The following is a 20155-nucleotide window of genomic DNA, read 5'->3' as shown; positions in this document are numbered from 1 at the left end:
ACATTGCCACGTAATTTCAACCACCACCATTTTCCGCTACCGGTTTGACACATGTTGCAGCGAGAAATTAGTCAATAATTCAGTCAGTTCTTTACATATTTCGACGATTCAGTATTGAAACTACTCTGTGACTTGACGTTTATTAGAACGCCGAAAGAATGGATACGAAGTTTGGTGTAGTTACTCTGATATTGGGATTGATTTCGTACGTTCTCGGGGGAGAGTTGACATTCGAGCTGCCAGACAACGCTAAACAATGCTTTTACGAGCATATCGACAAAGGTGTCGAGTCAACACTGGAGTTCCAGGTAAACATATGGAGGGAAAATCTTTTGTTTTTAAGAAATGCGATTGTATTTATATCTATTTGCTATCTGATAATCAGTTCGGTGTTTATAAAATTAGCATGTCTGATATTTGACGTCTGTTGCGATCCGATATTAACCATGCATAAGTTGCATAATATACAAGTCCAGAACACAGTCCTGGTTGAGATGTACACCTGGTAGGACCTATACATAGCTTACCACCAAGCTGCATTGAGCTATATCTAGCATTAACGGTTACTATGATCAGGTCCAGTACACTCTGCCAATTGAGCTATATAGCTATAAAGACCTATATCGTCTAGTCATCAGTTTCCGCGCGTTATGTATTTCCACGCGGCCATTTTTTTTTTATCTCGTAGCTACGTGAGACCTGACGGACACAACACAAGGATATTTTAGACGTTTGACCATCGTCTGTAAACTGACACAAAAATTACCAGAAGTTCTTCCGGAAAACATCACCGATTAAAAAAGCATGCATACCGTAAATTTGTGGGTATAGTACGTTTTTGGGGTCAGATTTGAAAGGGAAAAAAAATGAAAATAAAATGGGGTTTTTTTTGGGAAAAAAATCCTAAAAATAAACAGTGTCAAAGTAGCATCAAAGGTAGCTTGTTGTTTATAACGCTGATTAATTAACGATTAATTGATTGGAGTCAACAAGCCCTCCTTACTGCTTCGCTTGGTGGAAGAATCCTGCAGAAACCAAACGAAGAAAGTGTAGCTAATTCCAATGCCAGAGAATCGACGATCAACTTATGATTCGACATCTCAGTGGTTTTCTCATAATTGCGAAAATGTAGTGTTTCAAGTATAGACTCTGTTCCATGTTAGTTCATTTTTTTTTTTTACCAAATCGCTATGCCTATATAGCTAGTGTGTATGTTTTTCCCTGGCTCACTTTCATGTTGACGTGATCGATAACCTCGTGAATTATTTCAATATTATAAAGCATCATAAAAATAGTGTATTCTGCTTTTATTTTTTTCCTTCGAGTAGATTTGAAGGGGATGTGTTTCAAACATTAGCACATCTTTCATCGGCTGATAAGAATGGAAAATATCATCCCGCAGCGAATAAACACTATACAGTGAAGAACCCAGATGAGCTCTTCAATGCATTCCGAAAGTTGGAAAAATGAAAGTTCTTAAAGTCGAACATGCATGCACTCAAATAATGCTGTAAAACTTTGTTTCAGGGAGGAGTAAAAAAATCGATTACATTAATACTTATGGGGAATAAAATGTGAACAAAAGGAGACAACACCATATTTTTCATTCAATTTTATTATTATTATTTTATTCTCTGCGGGATGATCATTTCCATTCTATGATATTCATTCATTTTTCATGTTAGTACCTTTTGGTATATTTCATGAGTAGGGTGTGATTTTTTTTCTCATGACTATCCTTATTGACAGAAACAAATGCCTGTGCTGTAACAACCTTTATTTACCATAAAGCTCATTTTTTGGTCGTTTTAGGAAAATGAAGCACTTTTTAGGTAGGTGAAGCAGCCTGTAATCGGCTGTAAAACTACACACAAAACCGCTTTTAATATCAAATTTATCCACCTATAATGTAAATCTGTGCGAAACTGGACTGGGTCGATCGTCAGCGGCCATGTGGCTCAGTTGGTAGAGCGTCCGTCTATAGGTTTGAACCCCGGCCTGGTTGTGCATTCCTTCTAAAACTGTATTAAGCTTTATTTTCTAACATTTCAGTTTTAATAAAATTACAGAAAAGTCACTGACTACAAAAAGCATACATTTGAGGTATATTTTTATTTCTTATAAATGTAAATTTTCTGTGTTTTTTTTCCACCAACAATTTTTAACAAGACTGCTTTTATTTGATGTTTTTCTTATCAAAATTGTGATAAATCTTTTTTTAAATGTGACTCGGACTGCATTTTTTTTTGGGAAGACAATTTCATGAAAATAGCTCAAAAGACCTACATTTTGTATTCCAGAGATCAATATAAGCTGCTATAGATCTTTACAACTGCAACTGTATCTCAATCGACTCGAGTGTACTGGACGTGATATACTTAACAGGGCTAAAAACACCGGACATCATGTCATCTACATGTAAAACAGTAAAGTCTAAACATCTCTTAAAATTAAAAATGGAATAAGTCAAACCTGAAATCTTTCGTTTAATTCTTTACAAGAGTCTCATTTTTTCACCCTAAGATCTGATGATTTCATCTGAAAGAATAGCTCAAAAGATGCCATTTCAAAGTGTTATTTCTTCCCTAGGGTGTACATACACACATTTCTGTTTTAATTCTGAACACGTGTTATCTTTATTAGCCCATGGGATAATGTAATAGAAACTTCAATGTGCTATGGATCTATATGGAGTCACCACCTAATAACGTGCATTACACTCCGTGTATGTGCTGAAGGTGACAGGTGGCACACACCTTGTTGATGTTGTAAATACATGTATATTGGATATTTTGAGCTGAAATATGATTTAAAGGTTAAGCATGCATGCTCATGGATCTGTTTTACATGCGACATGTTGCTGTACCCATAATGCTCTGGTGTATATATATATATAGGAAGGATATTTCCCCGCTATTGATGTCATGGTATATATATATATATATATAGAAAGGATATTTCCCCGCTATAGATGTCATGGTATATATATATATATATATAGTAAGGATATTTCCCCGCTCTTGATGTCATGGTATATATATATATATATAGGAAGGATATTTCCCCGCTATTGATGTCACTTGTTAAATATATATATAGGATGTGGGGCAAAGAAGTAATTCCAACAGTGTGGACAAGTTTAGGTTGTCAAATTTTCGGACCTCCTTAGGATCCAGTGTTATATGAGATTTTACCGTCTATATTACTTCTTTGACCCATATATATATATAGGAAATATATATCCCCGCTATTGATGTCACTTGTTATATATATATAGGAAAGATGTTTCCCCGCTATTGATGTCATGGTATATATATATATATAGGAAGGATATTTCCCCGCTATTGATGTCACTTGTTATATATATATAGGAAGGATATTTCCCCGCTATTTATGTCATGGTATATATATATATACAGGAAGGATATTTCCTCGCTATTGATGTCATGATATATATATATTTATATAGGAAGGATATTTCCCCGCTATTGATGTCATGGTATATGTATATATAGGAAGGATATTTCCCCGCTATTGTCACCTGTCAAGGACAGGAGTCTCAAGTGTTCATGTAATATCTTATATAATGATTGTCTCTTGGTCCACCTGGGCTAGGAATATTTTCTCTTTGGCTCACTTGGTAGATCAGTGTCATACTAGTAAACCGATGGTTCCATGTTGGATCCCTGGTGAAGGCATTAAATAATGAGTATACCCACATAAGTAGAGACCTGGGAAATGTGGACAAAAATAGGTGATAAAAATAAAAACTAATTTACATGAATGCATGTTCCCAAAACCTATCAGCAGGGAGGATTCTAGCAATTTTGAAATGGGAGCCATTGACAAGGAATATCCATCAACTATCTTAGCATTGGGGATTTCACTGCCTATATATATAGAGAGAAAAAATAAGATTAACGACCGACTAAAAAACTAGCTGCTTTCACCCTTCATAGGGCTCTTCAGGTTTATTCAAAAGAACAACTTTGTGACGTCACAATTACATGTCATCACACTACAATTAAAAGTAATATCTACGAAGTTGTTCTTTTGAATATCACGATACTATTGTAGTGTGATGACATGTAATTGTGACGTCACGAAGTTGTTCTTTTGAATAAACCTGAAGAGCCCTATGAAGGGTGAAAGCAGCTAGTTTTTTGGTCGGTCGTTAATCTTATTTTTTCTATATTTACTTCCTTCACGTGGACATTTAATCCTTTTTTATTATATATATATATATATCAATCCGCCTGAAGAAGCCCTAGAAGGCAGAAAGGCCTAACGGACGATCTTGAAAATTTATGTTTTTATTCTATATATATATATATTGAAATGTTTTATCCTTGACTTTGTTATTCTTTGATTCATTATCAAATAAATAATGACTTAACTAAAACTGGCCATTGAAATGGTTGACTCCATCTGTTGTAATATTAATGGTTAATGTGTCTGATTGACGTGTATAATGTATTAATGCCTAGTACTAGCTATAGTGTATACTTGTTTTAGGTGATAACTGGAGGTCAGTATGACGTGGACATGGAACTGACCGCACCTAACAAACAGGTTCTCTACAAAGATGTGAAGAAACAGTATGACAGTTTTACCTGGACTCCTGACCAGAAGGGTATCTACCAGTTCTGCTTCAGTAACGAGTTCTCTACATTCTCCCACAAAGTGGTCTACTTTGACCTCCAGATTGGGGATGAGAAGCCTTTGTTTGATGCAGACTCTGGTAGCAAGCACCACACTGCCATGACACTGGTAAGTTGTTCACATCTCCTTGTGAATGTCAGCTTCATTGACAGTACAGTGACAGTAGAACAAAATTAAAGTAGGGCTGGCGCAATAAAGTAAAAATCCAGTATACATCAATCAATGGAATATCGCTGCATTACAATACAATAATGGAATATCGCTGCATTACAATACAATAATGGAATATCGCTGCATTACAGAAGTTTTCAAAAGCTAACTTTTATTGGACTGTTAGGTGAACATATATAACTTTACAAATAGCTGTGTAAGTGTATGTTGTGAACGGTGCCTAGAGCACATTTAACAAACATATGAAAAGCAACAAACGTCTTGCATCATCAACGCAGCGTGAATGAATCCATATGTGTTCTGATAGATATTGCAGTGAAAATTATCAGTACCGTTGTGATGGTAAAGTTGAACAAGACCATCTTTGTCAGAACTTTATAACATCAAAATAGTCAGTAGCCCCAGCCTAGAGGTAAACTTCACTAAAATGACAATCTGATAGTCCTGATGTCCATGGTTAGGAGATTTTTACACCCCTGACTATACACTGGTACATTTACTATTGGTAAGTACACTGGAAGGAGACTGGACCATATCGTACTATGTTACAACACTAGGCCTATGGCTTCAGACTTGTTGATTTTCAAGTCCTTGGAAGATGTAGTTGTGGAGATGTCCAGTGGTAGTAAATGATAGCAATCCATCAACCAAGGGAGATAACTCATGTACCAGACATACATTGTCGGGATAAATATTCTTATCACTTTCAATTAATTGTGCAATCTTTCATTCTTTGTAATCAGAGTGTATGTCGGTGTTATGCTTATCAAAGATATGCCAGTTTGACTGCTTTGCTGGGTAAAAGCTTGGTGAGGTTTCTTGGCTGTGGCACTATCTAGTGACCTTGTTGTAACAATAAAATCACTGCATGCCGATTCTGCCTGATGTTGGTGCCTTTATACCTCTATATGATCCTAAATGTCTGTAAACTATGCATGATCCTAAAGTCCACCACACCCTTAACCTTTTAAATTGCAGAACCATTCTGAGAACACAATTTCTCTATAAATTGTCGACACGTCCTAAGACTATAGTATTGGTATCAATGCTGTCTCCCTTGTGACGTCCCTAGACTGTAGTATTGTTCTCAGCATGCAGTCTCCCTTGTGACGTCCCTGGACTGTAGTATTGGTATCAATGCTGTCTCCCTTGTGACGGCCCTAGACTGTAATGTTGCTATCAGCATGCTGTCTCCCTTGAGACGTCCCTAGACTGTAGTGTTGGTATCGGCATGCTGTCGCCCTTGTGACGTCCCTAGACCGTAGTATTGGTGTCAGCATGCTGTCTCCCTTGAGACGGCCCTAGACTGTAGTATTGGTAACAGCATGCTGTCTCCCTTGTCACGTCCCTAGACTGTAGTATTGGTATAAGCATGCTGTCTCCCTTGTGACGTACCTAGACTGTAGTATTGGTGTCAGCATACCTTTTAAATTGCAGAACCATTCTGAGAACACAATTTCTATATAAATTGTCGACACGTCCTAAGACTATAGTATTGGTATCAATACTGTCTCCCTTGTGACGTCCCTGGACTGTAGTATTGGTATCAATGCTGTCTCCCTTGTGACTTCCCTAGACTGTAGTATTGGGATCAGCATGCTGTCTGCCTTGTGACGTCCCTAGACCGTAGTATTGGTGTCAGCATGCTTTCTCCCTTGTCATGTCCCTAGACTGTAGTATTCGTATCAGCATGCTGTCTCCTTTGTGACGTCCCTAGACTGAAGTATTGGTATCAGCATGCTGTGTCCCTTGTGACGTCCCTAGTCTGTAGTATTGGTATCAGCGTGCCGACTCCCTTGTGACGTCCCTAGTCTGTAGTATTGGTATCAGCGTGCTGTCTCCCTTGTGACGTCACTAGACTGTAGTATTGGTAACAGCATGCTGTCTCCCTTGTAACGTGCCTAGACTGTAGTATTGGTATCCGCATGCTGTCTCCCTTGTGTGGTCCCTAGACTGTCGTATTGGTATCAGCATGCTGTGTCCCTTGTGACGTCCCTAGTCTGTAGTATTGGTATCAGCGTGCTGTCTCCCTTGTGACGTCACTAGACTGTAGTATTGGTATCCGCATGCTGTCTCCCTTGTGACTTCCCTAGACTGTAGTATTGATATCAGCATGCTGTCTCCCTTGTCACGTCCCTAGACTGTAGTATTGGTATAAGCATGCTGTCTCCCTTGTAACTGGTATCAGCATGCTGTCTCCCTTGTGACGTCCCTAGACTGTAATGTTGCTATCAGCATGCTGTCTCCCTTGCCTTGTAACTGGACTGTAGTATTGGTGTCAGCATGCTGTCTCCCTTGTGACGTCCCTAGACTGTAATATTGGTATCAGCATGCTGTCTCCCCTGTGACGTCCCTAGACTGTAGTATTGGTATCAGCATGCTGTCTCCATTGTAACGTCCCTAAACTGTAGTATTGGTATCAGCATGCTGTCTCCCTTGTAACGTCCCTAGACTGTAGTATTTGTATCATCATGCTGTCTCCCTTGTGACGTCCCTATACTGTAGTATTGGTGTCAGCATGCTTTCTCCCTTGTGATGTCCCTAGACTGTAGTATTGGTATCAGCTGTCTCCTTTGTGACGTCCCTAGACTGTAGTATTGGTGTCAGCGTGCCGTCTCCCTTGTGACGTCCCTAGACTGAAGTATTGGTATCAGCATGCTGTCTCCCTTGGGACGTCCCTAGACTGTAGTATTGTTATCATCATGCTGTCTCCCTTGTGACGTCCCTAAACTGTAATGTTGGTATCAGCATGCTGTCTCCCTTGTGATGTCCCTAGACTGTAGGATTGGTATCAGCATGCTGTCTCCCTTGGGACGTCCCTAGACTGTAGTATTGGTTTCAGCATGCTGTCTCCCTTGTGACGTTCGTAGACTGTAGTATTGGTATCAGCATGCTCTCTCCCTTGTGACGTCCCTAGACTGTAATATTGGTATCAGCATGCTGTCTCCCTTGTGATGTCCCTAGACTGTAGGATTGGTATCAGCATGCTGTCTCCCTTGTGATGTCCCTAGACTGTAGGATTGGTATCAGCATGCTGTCTCCCTTGTGCCGTCCCTAGACTGTAGTATTGGTATCAGCTTGCTGTCTCCCTTGTGACGTCCCTAGAGTGTAGTATTGGTATCAGCATGCTGTCTCCTTTGTGACGTCCCTAGACTGTAGTATTGGTTTCAGCATGCTGTCTCCCTTGTGACGTTCGTAGACTGTAGTATTGGTATCAGCATGCTATCTTCCTTGTGACGTACCTAGACTGTAGTATTGGTGTCAGCATGCTATCTTCCTTGTGACGTCCCTAGACTTAGACTGTAGTATTGGTATCAGCATGCTTTCTCCCTTGTGACGTCCCTAGACTGTAATATTGGTATCAGCATGCTGTCTCCCTTGTGCCGTCCCTAGACTGTAGTATTGGTATCAGCATGTTGTCTCCCTTGTGACGTCCCTAGACTGTAGTATTTGTATCAGCATGCTATCTTCCTTGTGACGTCCCTAAACTGTGGTATTGTTATCAGCATGCTGTCTCCCTTGTGACCTCCCTTAACTGTAGTATTGGTGTCAGCATGCTGGCTCCCTTGTGACGTCCCTAGACTGTAGTGTTGGTATCAGCATGCTGTCTCCCTTGTGCCGTCCCTAGACTGTAGTATTGGTATCATCATGCTGTCTCCCTTGTGACGTCCCTATACTGTAGTATTGGTGTCAGCATGCTTTCTCCCTTGTGACGTCCCTAGCCTGTAGTATTGGTGTCAGCGTGCCTCTCCATTGTGACGTCCCTAGACTGTAGTATTGGTTTCAGCATGCTGTCTCCCTTGTGACGTTCGTAGACTGTAGTATTGGTATCAGCATGCGGTCTCCCTTGTGACGTCCCTAGACTGTAATGTTGCTATCAGCATGCTGTCTCCCTTGTGACGCCCTAGACTGTAGTATTGGTGTCAGCATGCTTTCTCCCTTGTGATGTCCCTAGACTGTAGGATTGGTATCAGCATGCTGTCTCCCTTGCGACGTCCCTAGACTGTAGTATTGGTGTCAGCGTGCCGTCTCCCTTGTGACGTCCCTAGACTGTAGTATTGGTATCAGCATGCTATCTTCCTTGTGACGTCCCTAGACTGTAGTATTGTTATCAGCATGCTGTCTCCCTTGTGACGTCCCTTAACTGTAGTATTGGTGTCAGCATGCTGTCTCCCTTGTGACGTCCCTAGACTGTAGTATTGTTATCAGCATGCTGTCTCCCTTGTAACGTCCCTAGACTGTAGTATTTGTAGAACCTAATTGCTTTGCTCCCTGCCATGGTTAATCTTATTTTACGTTTGTTTAAGTGAATTATGCAAGATCACTGATGAAGTGCACTTTGTTTTTTATGTACAATTTAGAGGTTGTGATTTTTTCTGGTAATTTTGTCATTGGTCAATTTAATATCTATTTCCATGTCATCTTTCATAATTCACTTCATTATTTTGTGACCTTCACCTTCACCAGGTTGAGCTAATGCCATTGTGTGGAATCGTTCATCCATCTCAGAACAATTTCTTTAAAATAATATAGTTTAAAAGAATTAAACCAAATATAACTGGAAAGAGGTTGTTGGGGTTAAAAACTGTACAATCTCCCAGTAGCTAAATGACAGTGCCAAAAGGTATAAATTCAAATTGGCCATAGTGTATTTAGCAACTACTTCTCTGGAATGAGTGTATCCACCATATTTGATTGTGAGTACAGATGGTGATGAGTCATGCAGAGGGGCTGACCTTTAGGGGGCTAAGGGGCATGGGAAATAAGGGATATAACTTTTAAAGGGTTGCTGTCTCCACCCTATAACCATACACCTTCTTATTTGGCATAATAAGAGTCCAACAGAATCATGCTACCAGGAGTGGCTCTGGGGTCTAATACAAATACTTGACTCCACAGATGTTATAAAGTCAGTCAGCTGAGCTTCCAGACCCATTTCCAAAACATTGAATATGTCTTGTAGCTTTCATTATCAGTCGTCCACATTAATCATTACATTTGTTGGTTTTCTGACCGTGAAACTTAACTGTATTTGTTACTTCTCCTATCCATAGATAGTGAGCTTTTGGATTACAAGTTTTGAAATATTTTAAACTTAAGATATAGATCTTGTCATTTGTTAAGTCTTTTTATAAGATCATATTTTTTCAGTGTTTTGATTATCTGTATTGATATTAGATGTTTCAAAGGAAGAAAGTCTGTGTGCAAAGTTTGAGATATTTAAATATAAAACATTCAGTTGGTAATTAGAACAGCAAAAAGTACAACTATCATTTATGTGATATAAAGAAGATATTTACCCCAACTTTTTTTCTCTATGAAGAGTAAACAGCTTCCACCAACTAAGACAGGATTTAGGGCAACAATAACTCATAAATATAATAAGTATGTTTATGTACTAATTATGTAGTGATAGGATTGTGGTGTGAGGAGATGACCCTTTGTTTCCTGTTTGTCAGCAGTAATTAATGCATGTGGTAGAGTTGGTATTGTGGTGGAGTAATGGACATCTATTTTATCTTTTATTGCAAGACATAAAAAAATGAGCATATCTTTGCCAAGCATAACATATTTTTACAACATACTAAACCTAAAGCGAAAACAATATGGGACATGGATTTCTTATCATTTAATTGTAGATGGAAACCTCGTCTGTGAGCGTGCACGAAAACCTGAAGGTGATCCTGGACTACCAAACACATCACAGACTGCGGGAGGCACAGGGTCGCGTCTACGCGGAGGACTTAAACGAGAGAGTTTTCTATTGGTCGATAGGCGAGTCACTCATTGTGCTGATCATTGGGATTGGACAGGTTCTTGTGTTGAGGAGTTTCTTCACAGACGCACGACACACCTCTAAGCCGTGAGAACTGTGTGACTAGGCCGTGAGAACTGTGTGACTAGGATGTGAGACTTGTGTTAAGAGAACATCAGAACTGTATTATGAGGAGAAATGTGTGATGAGGCCCAAAGGAACTGTGACTTCTATCAATTTCTTTAGGCACTTTAACTCGCGATCGTCTTTTGGCACTTACTCAGTGAATGTTTAACAGAATACCAAGTGATTACTGTCTTGTTGAGTCACCCCAGCTGGGAAACACATATAAACAGCCTACACTTTACAACAACCTTATATCAATTAAATTCCAGCCTAACAGTAATGTATGAAAACTGCTATTCAGTGTCAGTTTAACTCATTCACCCCTGAATACACATTTGAACTCTTCCAATTCCAAACTTGGAATAGTTAATTATGAAATTTCAGGGGTGAAGGAGTTTAACAACATTATCAGTGGGACCTTGTAGCTGTAGGACTGAACAATCACAAATCATGGCATTCACCTTTGATTTTCAATTGATCTGATCATCAGTTATGTGAACTTTGACCCCTTCATGAGTAATTGCTAAATAGCGAGTTAAGACAGGTAGGATAGAAAGTAGGCGTGATGGCAATATCACCTCAGTGACATATAGCATTATAAGGACCTTCCTGGACACTCCAACATAAACAATACTCTAGTGGAACCTTATTGAATCTGTTTGTCTAGATATGTGTCCAGTTGAATGAGGTTCTTCTGTTAACAGATATCAATCAATTAGTGTTACTTTATATCAATTTTCTGAAAATCTAGAATCAGAACTACCAATGACAAGTACTGAATACACATATTTATCTAATTTACCCACCTAACCCTGAAATGGAATAATATCAAAATTTGGAATTTTAACCCAAATCAAAATTGAAACTTTTGATAAAATATACCTGACATCTGTACAGCGTCACACAAACTTTGAGTCAGTCATACTTTAGGGTCATCATTGTGATATTATGCATTAAATTTTGTAACTTGCATTTGACAAATGATTCCTGGACCTAAGTTATAAAAGTAAGCATGATTTTTATGTGAAACGTTAGTCGTGTAGTGTTAAATCCTGTATTAGAATGTTTGATAAATTGTCACTGGTTTTCTTTACCCTATTGGTAAGTGCACCACGTCCCTCCGTATGTAGATGTATATTGACCTATACATACAAAATAGTTCAGGATTCTCAGGTCAAAGGTGAACATGTCTCCAGAACAGGCAACAGCAACATGTTACAGCCTCTTTGTAATGGTTCTGTGTATCATGAGATCAATAGTGTTATATTAGATGTGTGTGTGGAAGTAGGTGAGCATGTCTGGTGTACTGTGTGAAATACTGGAATAATGAGAGGGGAGGTTTCTAAAGAGGTTAGTATGATAATAATTGATGATGGCCGCGTAATGGTAGAATACTAGTAGCGTGTTTAGGTACATGAATGCATTCAAAGACATTGAAGACATGTTTGGATGTCAGGAGTGGTGCATTGACACACCAGGTATGTGCTATACCTACAAATGTGTGTCTACAGGAGTGGTGCATTGATACACAAGGTATGTGCTATACCTACAAATGTGTGTCTACAAGTGCTTAATATATATTATGATAATTAGGTAATGATAGGGAACATGAACAGATGGAAATAAAGTTTATCTAAAGAGTATGAAACACATACCTGGGAATAAGCTGCTCATTTGTTGTGGTTGGCTGTATGTGGACAAACTGTCTGTTACAATGTAGGAAACGAGCTAAAAGACTGCCAGTAACAAGTATTGGACACCTCAAATACATCTAAAATGAAACTCATCAGCGCCTGTTTAAGTTTGACCATATTTCATAACTTTAAGGTAAAAAACAGTTAAAATCCAGTAGAAGTGCTTTGTTGAAACAGCTAGGTCAAAGAGTTGTATTTTGAATTTTCCACACATTTTAAATGTATTGATAATATGTCCACCAAATCTTTTGAGTGAGACTGGTTCGAGGGATGTGTGGGAGGATGACAAACAGTAAGAGTGGGTCAGATCAGTGAGATGGGAGGTACTGCTAGAAGTTGAGAAGCTCAATAAAATAAAAGGTGATGATCTAGGGGGATGGGAGGATAAATAAGGGGAGGTAATGTAGAGGAGAGGTTTAACAAGGGCAGTAACATAGGGGGAGCATAATTAAAGTAGCCTTAAAATCTTATATTTTTACAATATTCCAATTCTGTACATAAATATATAAAATAACAGTACTACCATATTGTAAATAATCATAACATAGTATAAGTCTAGTCACTGTGGTAAAATCATTGTGTTCCCTGAATTAAGAGCCAAAGTTTTAGAATGGGATTTTTGAATTTGTTGTTTTGAAAATATGAAGGATTAATTATTTGGCTGCACATGACTGTTTGGTGTATACATCTATAGTGTTGGTATAGTACATGTTTACATAATAAGTTGGGGTAATACTTTAATCTGGAAGCAGACACTTGTTTAGTGTTGATGTGTGACGTGTTATTTATTGCTTTGTGTGTGTGTGTGTTACGTACATCAGAGCTGTGTATCTGAGTGTTTCATCATTATATTTGGATATCACCATGTATCACAGGATGTTGCTTTCTAAACAACATTTATTTAAACTTTGGTCCTAGCTGAGTGTGTATGTACTACTGGTAAATTGATAGTTTCCTTTACGTCTGGTATCTTAGAATGGTAACTTATTTTAGGCAATGACACAACAGATGACATTAATATGACATCCTAAACAAGAATTCAGTTACTTCAAAAATGTTACAAACTACAAACGTATCAATAATGTAAGTACTGTTAATATAATTGGAAATCATGTCTTGATTGTTCATTACATTAAAGTTTAAACGTTTGCTTTGCTACATTTTACTATTCAAATTACATATACTTAAACAGAAATAGGTCCTGATGCTGGTGTCAATTAAACCATGTATCTCTAACTGAACTGTTGTTACACTGAGATCAGTGTTAAGGTATTAAATATGACAATGTAGAAAGGACGTCATTGTTAGGAGTACAGCAGGCAGTTGATACAGTTTGTAAGGAATGATTTAATATTAAGTTTTATTCATTACAGTGTTAACTGTTGTGAAAGATTACTCCAATGTCTGGTAGCTGTAACTTTTAATGTCTACAAATTTTGAAATATTTAAAAGAAAATAAAGAAAAAATATCAGAAAAAAATGTTTTCTTCTCAAAGAACTTAAAATTTGGAATATTTCATTTCCAAATTTTACTATTGTTGTAATGAATTTCCCAATCTTAGGGTATGAATAGCTACAAAAATGTTCTGTCGTGCAAAATCCTCTATATTTTATGTTGTATTGGGCCATTTTTCGGATCTTCTTACTGTTTGTTGTATAGCTGTGACGTATGAGAGGGACACCGTGTTAATGTGGAGCAGTATGTACAGAGGATTTTCATTTGTATCAGAAATAAACTTTTTTACAACATTTTAGCTGGCTGTTCTGATTTACCTGTGTGGCACTATATGGTTATAACACTGAAGACTTCTATGCAGGTGGTCAGGGTTTGATCCTCGAAGACGTCGTCCGCATGGAATATTTAGTGTTTTTCTCCGTCCACATCCAGGAGGAGTATAAAATGGTCTGAGATGGGTGTTGCAGTATCTGTGCTGTAGCATTCAAGTGAGGTGGCACTATGAATGATGCGGTTGGAAGCATGGCCCATCTACAAACAGAACACAATACATCTCCAGCACACATGCAAGCATACACACATAACAGGGTTCAACGCATTAAGGGCTAAGCCAAGATTGACAACCACTTTAATCAGACTCCATTTGGCAGAGATATGGCCCCTTGATTAACGAAAAACGTCATTATCTGCAGTTTCCACTTAATAACTCTAGCAAATATTAGCCAAATTCCTTCAAACTTGATTACAATGTTTGTGTTCCTCTGTTTTTCCACCCATCTCCGGCACTCTTTGGTTTTCGTGTAATAATAGTTGTAGATATTGTTCAGATGTTTCAACCAAATTCCGTATGCACATCCGACTCATGCTATGTTTGCCCATCGATGTGATTTGGGCATATTTACGGATAATCAATGAGGTATAGGGCTTTTTTCTTTTTCTTCAAGTTTCATGCTAGACATTATGTCTCAACAGCATGATACTAACATGTTTAAACCCGACCTCAATAATGTTAACCTACAATATAAATTCCACAAATTTGCTTGTTATAATTATTTTTGGAAAAAACCTGACAAAATAAAAATAGAGCAAAATTGTTGTTATAGAGAAACAGTGGACGAATTTCAACAAATCATAAAAATGTTCCTTTGCAATATATATTTAAAATAAATGCATTACAAAGAAAAAGTTTGAATGTAGCTTACTCTGATTCTACTAATTATAAGTAGTAGTCCTGTTTTGTTACAGTCAATAATATTTTGTAGCTTAAAGGCTCTCCGACCAACAGCTGGTGACTTACCTATAGGTAAACTTAGCACAAATATATAACACATTACTGATGATGTCACAGCTGTGAGCATATATACAAAGGTAAATCATTTTATAATGATGTCACAGCTGGGCATTTTGAACAAGTACAACAGTGTATCAATATAATGATGACACAGTCGGGTGTATCTAACAGGTACAACAGTGTCAATATAATGATCACACAGTCGGGTGTATCTAACAGGTACCACAGTGTATCAATATAATGATGACACAGTAGGGTGTATCTAACAGGTACAACAGTGTCAATATAATGATGACACAGTCGGGGGGATCTAACAGGGACAACAGTGTATCAATATAATAATGACACAGTCGGGTGTATCTCACAGGTACAACAGTGTATCAATATAATAATGACACAGTCGGGTGTATCTCACAGGTACAACAGTGTATCAATATAATGATCACACAGTCGGGTGTATCTAACAGGTACAACCGTGTATCAATATAATGATGACACAGTCGAGTGTATCTAACAGGTACAACAGTGTATAATGATGACACAGTCAGGTGTATTTAACAGGTACAACAGTGTATCAATATAATTATTACACAGTCAGGTGTATCTAACAGGTACAACAGTGTAGCAATATAATGATGACACAGTCGGGTGTATCTAACATGTACAACAGTGTATCAATATAATGATGACACAGTTGGGTGTATCTAACAGGTACAACAGTGTATCAATATAATGATTACACAGTCAGGTGTATCTAACAGGTACAACAGTATATAATGATGACACAGTCGGGTGTATCTAACAGGTACAACAGTGTATCAATATAATGATTACACAGTCAGGTGTATCTAACAGGAACAACAGTGTATCAATATAATGATTACACAGTCAGGTGTATCTAACAGGAACAACAGTATATTATGATGTCACAGCTTGGTGTATCTAACAGGTACAACAGTATATAATGATGACACAGTCGGGGGTATCTAACAGGGACAACAGTGTATCAATATAATGATGACACAGTCAGGTGTATCTAACAGGTACAACAGTATATTATGATGTCACAGCTTGGTGTATCTAACAGGTACAACAGTATATAATGATGTCACAGCTTGGTGTAATTAATGTAAGGAAGTGATATATAGAATACATTGTATATTTCACCAATATTTTTTATCAGGGAGGATGTCAATCATTATGATTATGCTATATAACTTTGTGATCTTATATGTGTTTCTTCCTTTCCCCATCAGATGGAGTCTGCATCAGAAGATATTCATGATGCGCTGAATGACGTGGTGGAGGTACAGACCCATTTCCGTCTCCGCGAGGCCCAGGGCCGTGTGTATGCTGAGAACCTTAATGAGCGAGTGTTCTACTGGTCACTGGGGGAGTTCTTCATCATTATGTCCATCGGAATCAGTCAAGTGTTCATCCTTAAAGGTTTCTTCACAGATAAAAAAACAACCAGTGGCATCATTACCTCTTGATCAAAATTCGAAAGTTTAGGTCTTCACTTCAATGATATTAAAAAAATGTATAGAGAAAACAAACAGCAAAATCTAAAAATGTCTGTAAAGTTCTTACAATTACTTCAATTTGACAAAAAAAGTGCAAAGTGTCATAGTTTAAGCTGTTAATTGAATTAAAGAGAAAAGAAAATTGTCTTTTCAAATTATGTTAATTAGGTAAACTTTTTTAATCATGCTGATGTCAGTGTGAAAAATGTCCAGTTGGAGAATTAAAGTTGTGGGACATGTTCACGCTGACAGTGTCTGCCAGGAACTCGCAACTAGTCTTTTTGGCAATTGTTCAATGTATCTGCACATATTATCTTATATAATTACTTTTGGCCAGTCATCATCAATATAAATGGAGAATTTACTTGGTAAAATTAGTAAATAAGGTCTGGAGAGATTTTTGTTGAAAATTCATTGAGTAATTAATTGCCAGTAGTCTGCCAGAAAAGTTGTATGTAATAGTGCCAGACTTAAAGTTTCTAGTCAATTGTTAATGGGTACAGAGTTGGGGGGAGTCAATGTTAATAAGGCCAATTGTGAAGCATGATGACCAAATTTTAATTTATTATGTACATTAATCTTCCAGAGAAATTGTATTTGAACAAAAAGCAGTCTGCTTAATGTAAGTTAGTGACACTTATCATGATTATTGTGTTTAAATGATACTTTAATTTTGTCAATTTCAGAAAAGCATCATAACTTTTTGTATCTTTTAAATAGAAGTAGATCACTTAAATCAGTAGTATAAAGTAAGACGCAATTCATAAGTTATTTTAGAAAGTTATCAAAAGAACTTATTTTTTTCATAAAGGATGTTAAGTCATTTAAAATTGGAACATTCATAGCTAATAGTAAATTGTGAAAGTTGTTTTCCCTTCAAAATGACGATTTCTTCATTTCTTCCCTTTTTTTCCATTGGTTCACTTTGACAACCAAATTTGAAATAATTACACACTTAGTAATAACTCGTACGAAATGTGTTCAATTGAGGAAAGTTGTTTAACACTTGCCAATAAAAATAAATAATTACAAAGTGTATCGAAAAGTGGGTTAGTACACTTTGTAAGGTCATAATATAAACTTATTTATTTTACAACAATTATGAAACAAATTGTTTCAACTTATATTAATCACTCTTGTTGGCCCAGATGTTAGCGCACGGGAGAAAACCCACGTGGTCGGGCAGGTGACCCCATACCTTTTCACGTCCAATCAGGGAATCGAACCCCGGTCGCCTTGGTGAAAAGCAAGTGCGCTATCCACTGCAGCACCCGACCACCCTGTATGTAAGGTCATATAGGTAGATACATTTCTGTGTGTACACATATCAAGCTTGTTTGACTCTCATAATTTCTATTACACGTTACAGGATCCATGGCAGCCGTCTGTGACGGGTGATAAGGTTATGTGTAATACGTGGTCATTTGATATGTTAACCCTAACCCTAGGTAAACACAGTTATTGTATATAGCCAGTCAGAATGCATGCTGGACAATTTGAATGTATAATTCCACATATCAGGTAAAATCCCATTTCAGGTTTTCATAATTAAGAATTCTGATGGGAGCAAGTTTCAATGTAATTTCTTGTTTCTCATGCACAAACAAATGCTGCCATGCACAAACAAATGCTGTCATGCACAAACAAATGCTGCCATGCACAAACAAATGCTGCCATGCACAAACAAATGCTGTCATGCACAAACAAATGCTGTCATGCACAAACAAGCTTAGCCTTATGAACAACATGGACTATTGGATCATTGGATTTATACACATACCATGAATTTTGAATAAAATCAATTCAGTGTGATTGCAGTACTTTTATAGAGAAAACAGTCCCAGCAGCCACTAGGAGGCTGTGGAGGTATTTAGAGTGGTAAATATTAAATAATGTGACCGCGTCCTGCACACTTTTATATAAGTGGGTCATCAGATAGGAACATGTTTCAGGTTAATTGGGTGATAATTAAATTACAGGGGAAAGGCTTGGTCAATCAAATTTACGATGGCCATATTGGGTTTACAGTTTCGATTGAACATCTATTTATGTTAACTATTTATAATTTCAGTAAGTTTTTATGTACACCAGGCATTTTTTTGTGAGAAAATAGATGGACAATCATGGTATTAAAAGAAGCAAGAACAAAAAAAGTGGTAAGAAAAGACATCACTGGTAATACTTCAAATTTGTTAAAAGGGTTTACAGAAGGTGTATTTACTGACAGTACTGGGAAGTACCTGGAACTCATCATTATGTGTAGATTACAATGTGATTCATCGGTTCATATGCAGTAGTATTTCAAGAAATGAAAACAAATGAATTATAACAAAATCAAAGAAAAATGTATGTTAGTTGATGCCTCAACCAGCATTTTAACAATTTACCGTGTATTGTCTTGTAACATAATAATCATTGTACACACCAACACAAATAATTATAACAAAGTGTGTTGTCATCTTAAAACACTAAGTACTAATTCATATCAAGTTCATTGAGTTTTTCCAAATTTAACACACTGGAAATAATTATTACAGTGTGGGTTGTGACAGTGCAAAATTACATTTTTTTATTTTTTTTAGCAAATACTTATTATTTCCTTACTTTGAATTTCCCCTTGGTCTGCAGAAGCTTAAAATACCTTTGATCATAGTGTAAAATGGAATGTGCTGTGTGGGTGATTTGCAAGTTAGAAGTAGTGTGGAATATTTATAGATTAGGATATGCCAGATTTAGAAAAACAAAATTATTATAATTAGAAATATTATTTTGGGTGAGAAGAAACTCATTAATTGCTTGACCGTGTACTAGTATGAACTGATTGATTTTTATTCTATTGAGTCAGGTTAAATCTAGCAGGATTCTATTTTTGTTTTCTGAGATTGATCTAACTCGTTTGAATAAGGGTTTCAAGTGTTAGCCAATGGATCATTTGGTCCCTAATGAAGTTTTGCTATAATTTCTTCCAAATAAATTAACATAATGTAATATATGAAATGATAAAAGGAATAACATCTTTTGATAAAACAGAAAATAATTCAACGATTAATTATGTAAAATTTCACCGAATAATTATTTTTATTTGACTTTAGCAAAATTCAACTCACAACTGAAGGTTTTTGTCTCAAATTTATGAAGCTTTCTAAAGATCAGGATTTAAACTTTGCTGTTATACAATCATACATTACACTGGTATATTATTATTGTGTTATAGCGGTATGTACAGCTCGTCTATATATGATAAACTGAAGTTTCCTAAATAATGTCAAAAAGACAATGTGTTTGAAAGTTGACCAAGATATTTTATTTGAATCAAATTTGTGTCAGAATTATACAGTCTTATCACTTTGAGTTTTTAAAAGTGAACTGACATTACTTTTGTGAAATGTGCAATATAACTGTTCATATATGTGCAATTGAACCTTGGATGGTATACCTGAGTTATCTCCCTGTCAGAGACTGTGAGAACAGATTGTA

General features: G+C 37.0%; 1 protein-coding gene across 2 annotated transcripts; it reads left to right on the top strand.

Annotated features, from left to right (window-relative positions):
* Nucleotides 1-17820, top strand: LOC110455205 (transmembrane emp24 domain-containing protein 7-like). 2 transcript variants are annotated; one of them, XM_021505187.1, is made up of 3 exons: nucleotides 1-308; nucleotides 4516-4770; nucleotides 16412-17820. In XM_021505187.1, the coding sequence occupies exons 1-3, from the start codon at nucleotides 159-161 to the stop codon at nucleotides 16646-16648; spliced, it is 642 nt and encodes a 213-aa protein (XP_021360862.1). In that variant the 5' UTR covers nucleotides 1-158; the 3' UTR covers nucleotides 16649-17820. The 2 variants fall into 2 exon arrangements, with proteins under 2 accessions (XP_021360862.1, XP_021360863.1); XM_021505188.1 differs by lacking the exon at nucleotides 16412-17820 and adding an exon at nucleotides 10473-14162.
* The last annotated feature ends 2335 nt before the right edge of the window (nucleotides 17821-20155 follow it).

This window comes from Mizuhopecten yessoensis, unplaced genomic scaffold, assembly GCF_002113885.1.
Source record: "Mizuhopecten yessoensis strain PY_sf001 unplaced genomic scaffold, ASM211388v2 scaffold8165, whole genome shotgun sequence".
Lineage (NCBI taxonomy): Eukaryota > Metazoa > Mollusca > Bivalvia > Pectinida > Pectinidae > Mizuhopecten > Mizuhopecten yessoensis.
This window is presented reverse-complemented; position numbering and strand designations above follow the sequence as displayed.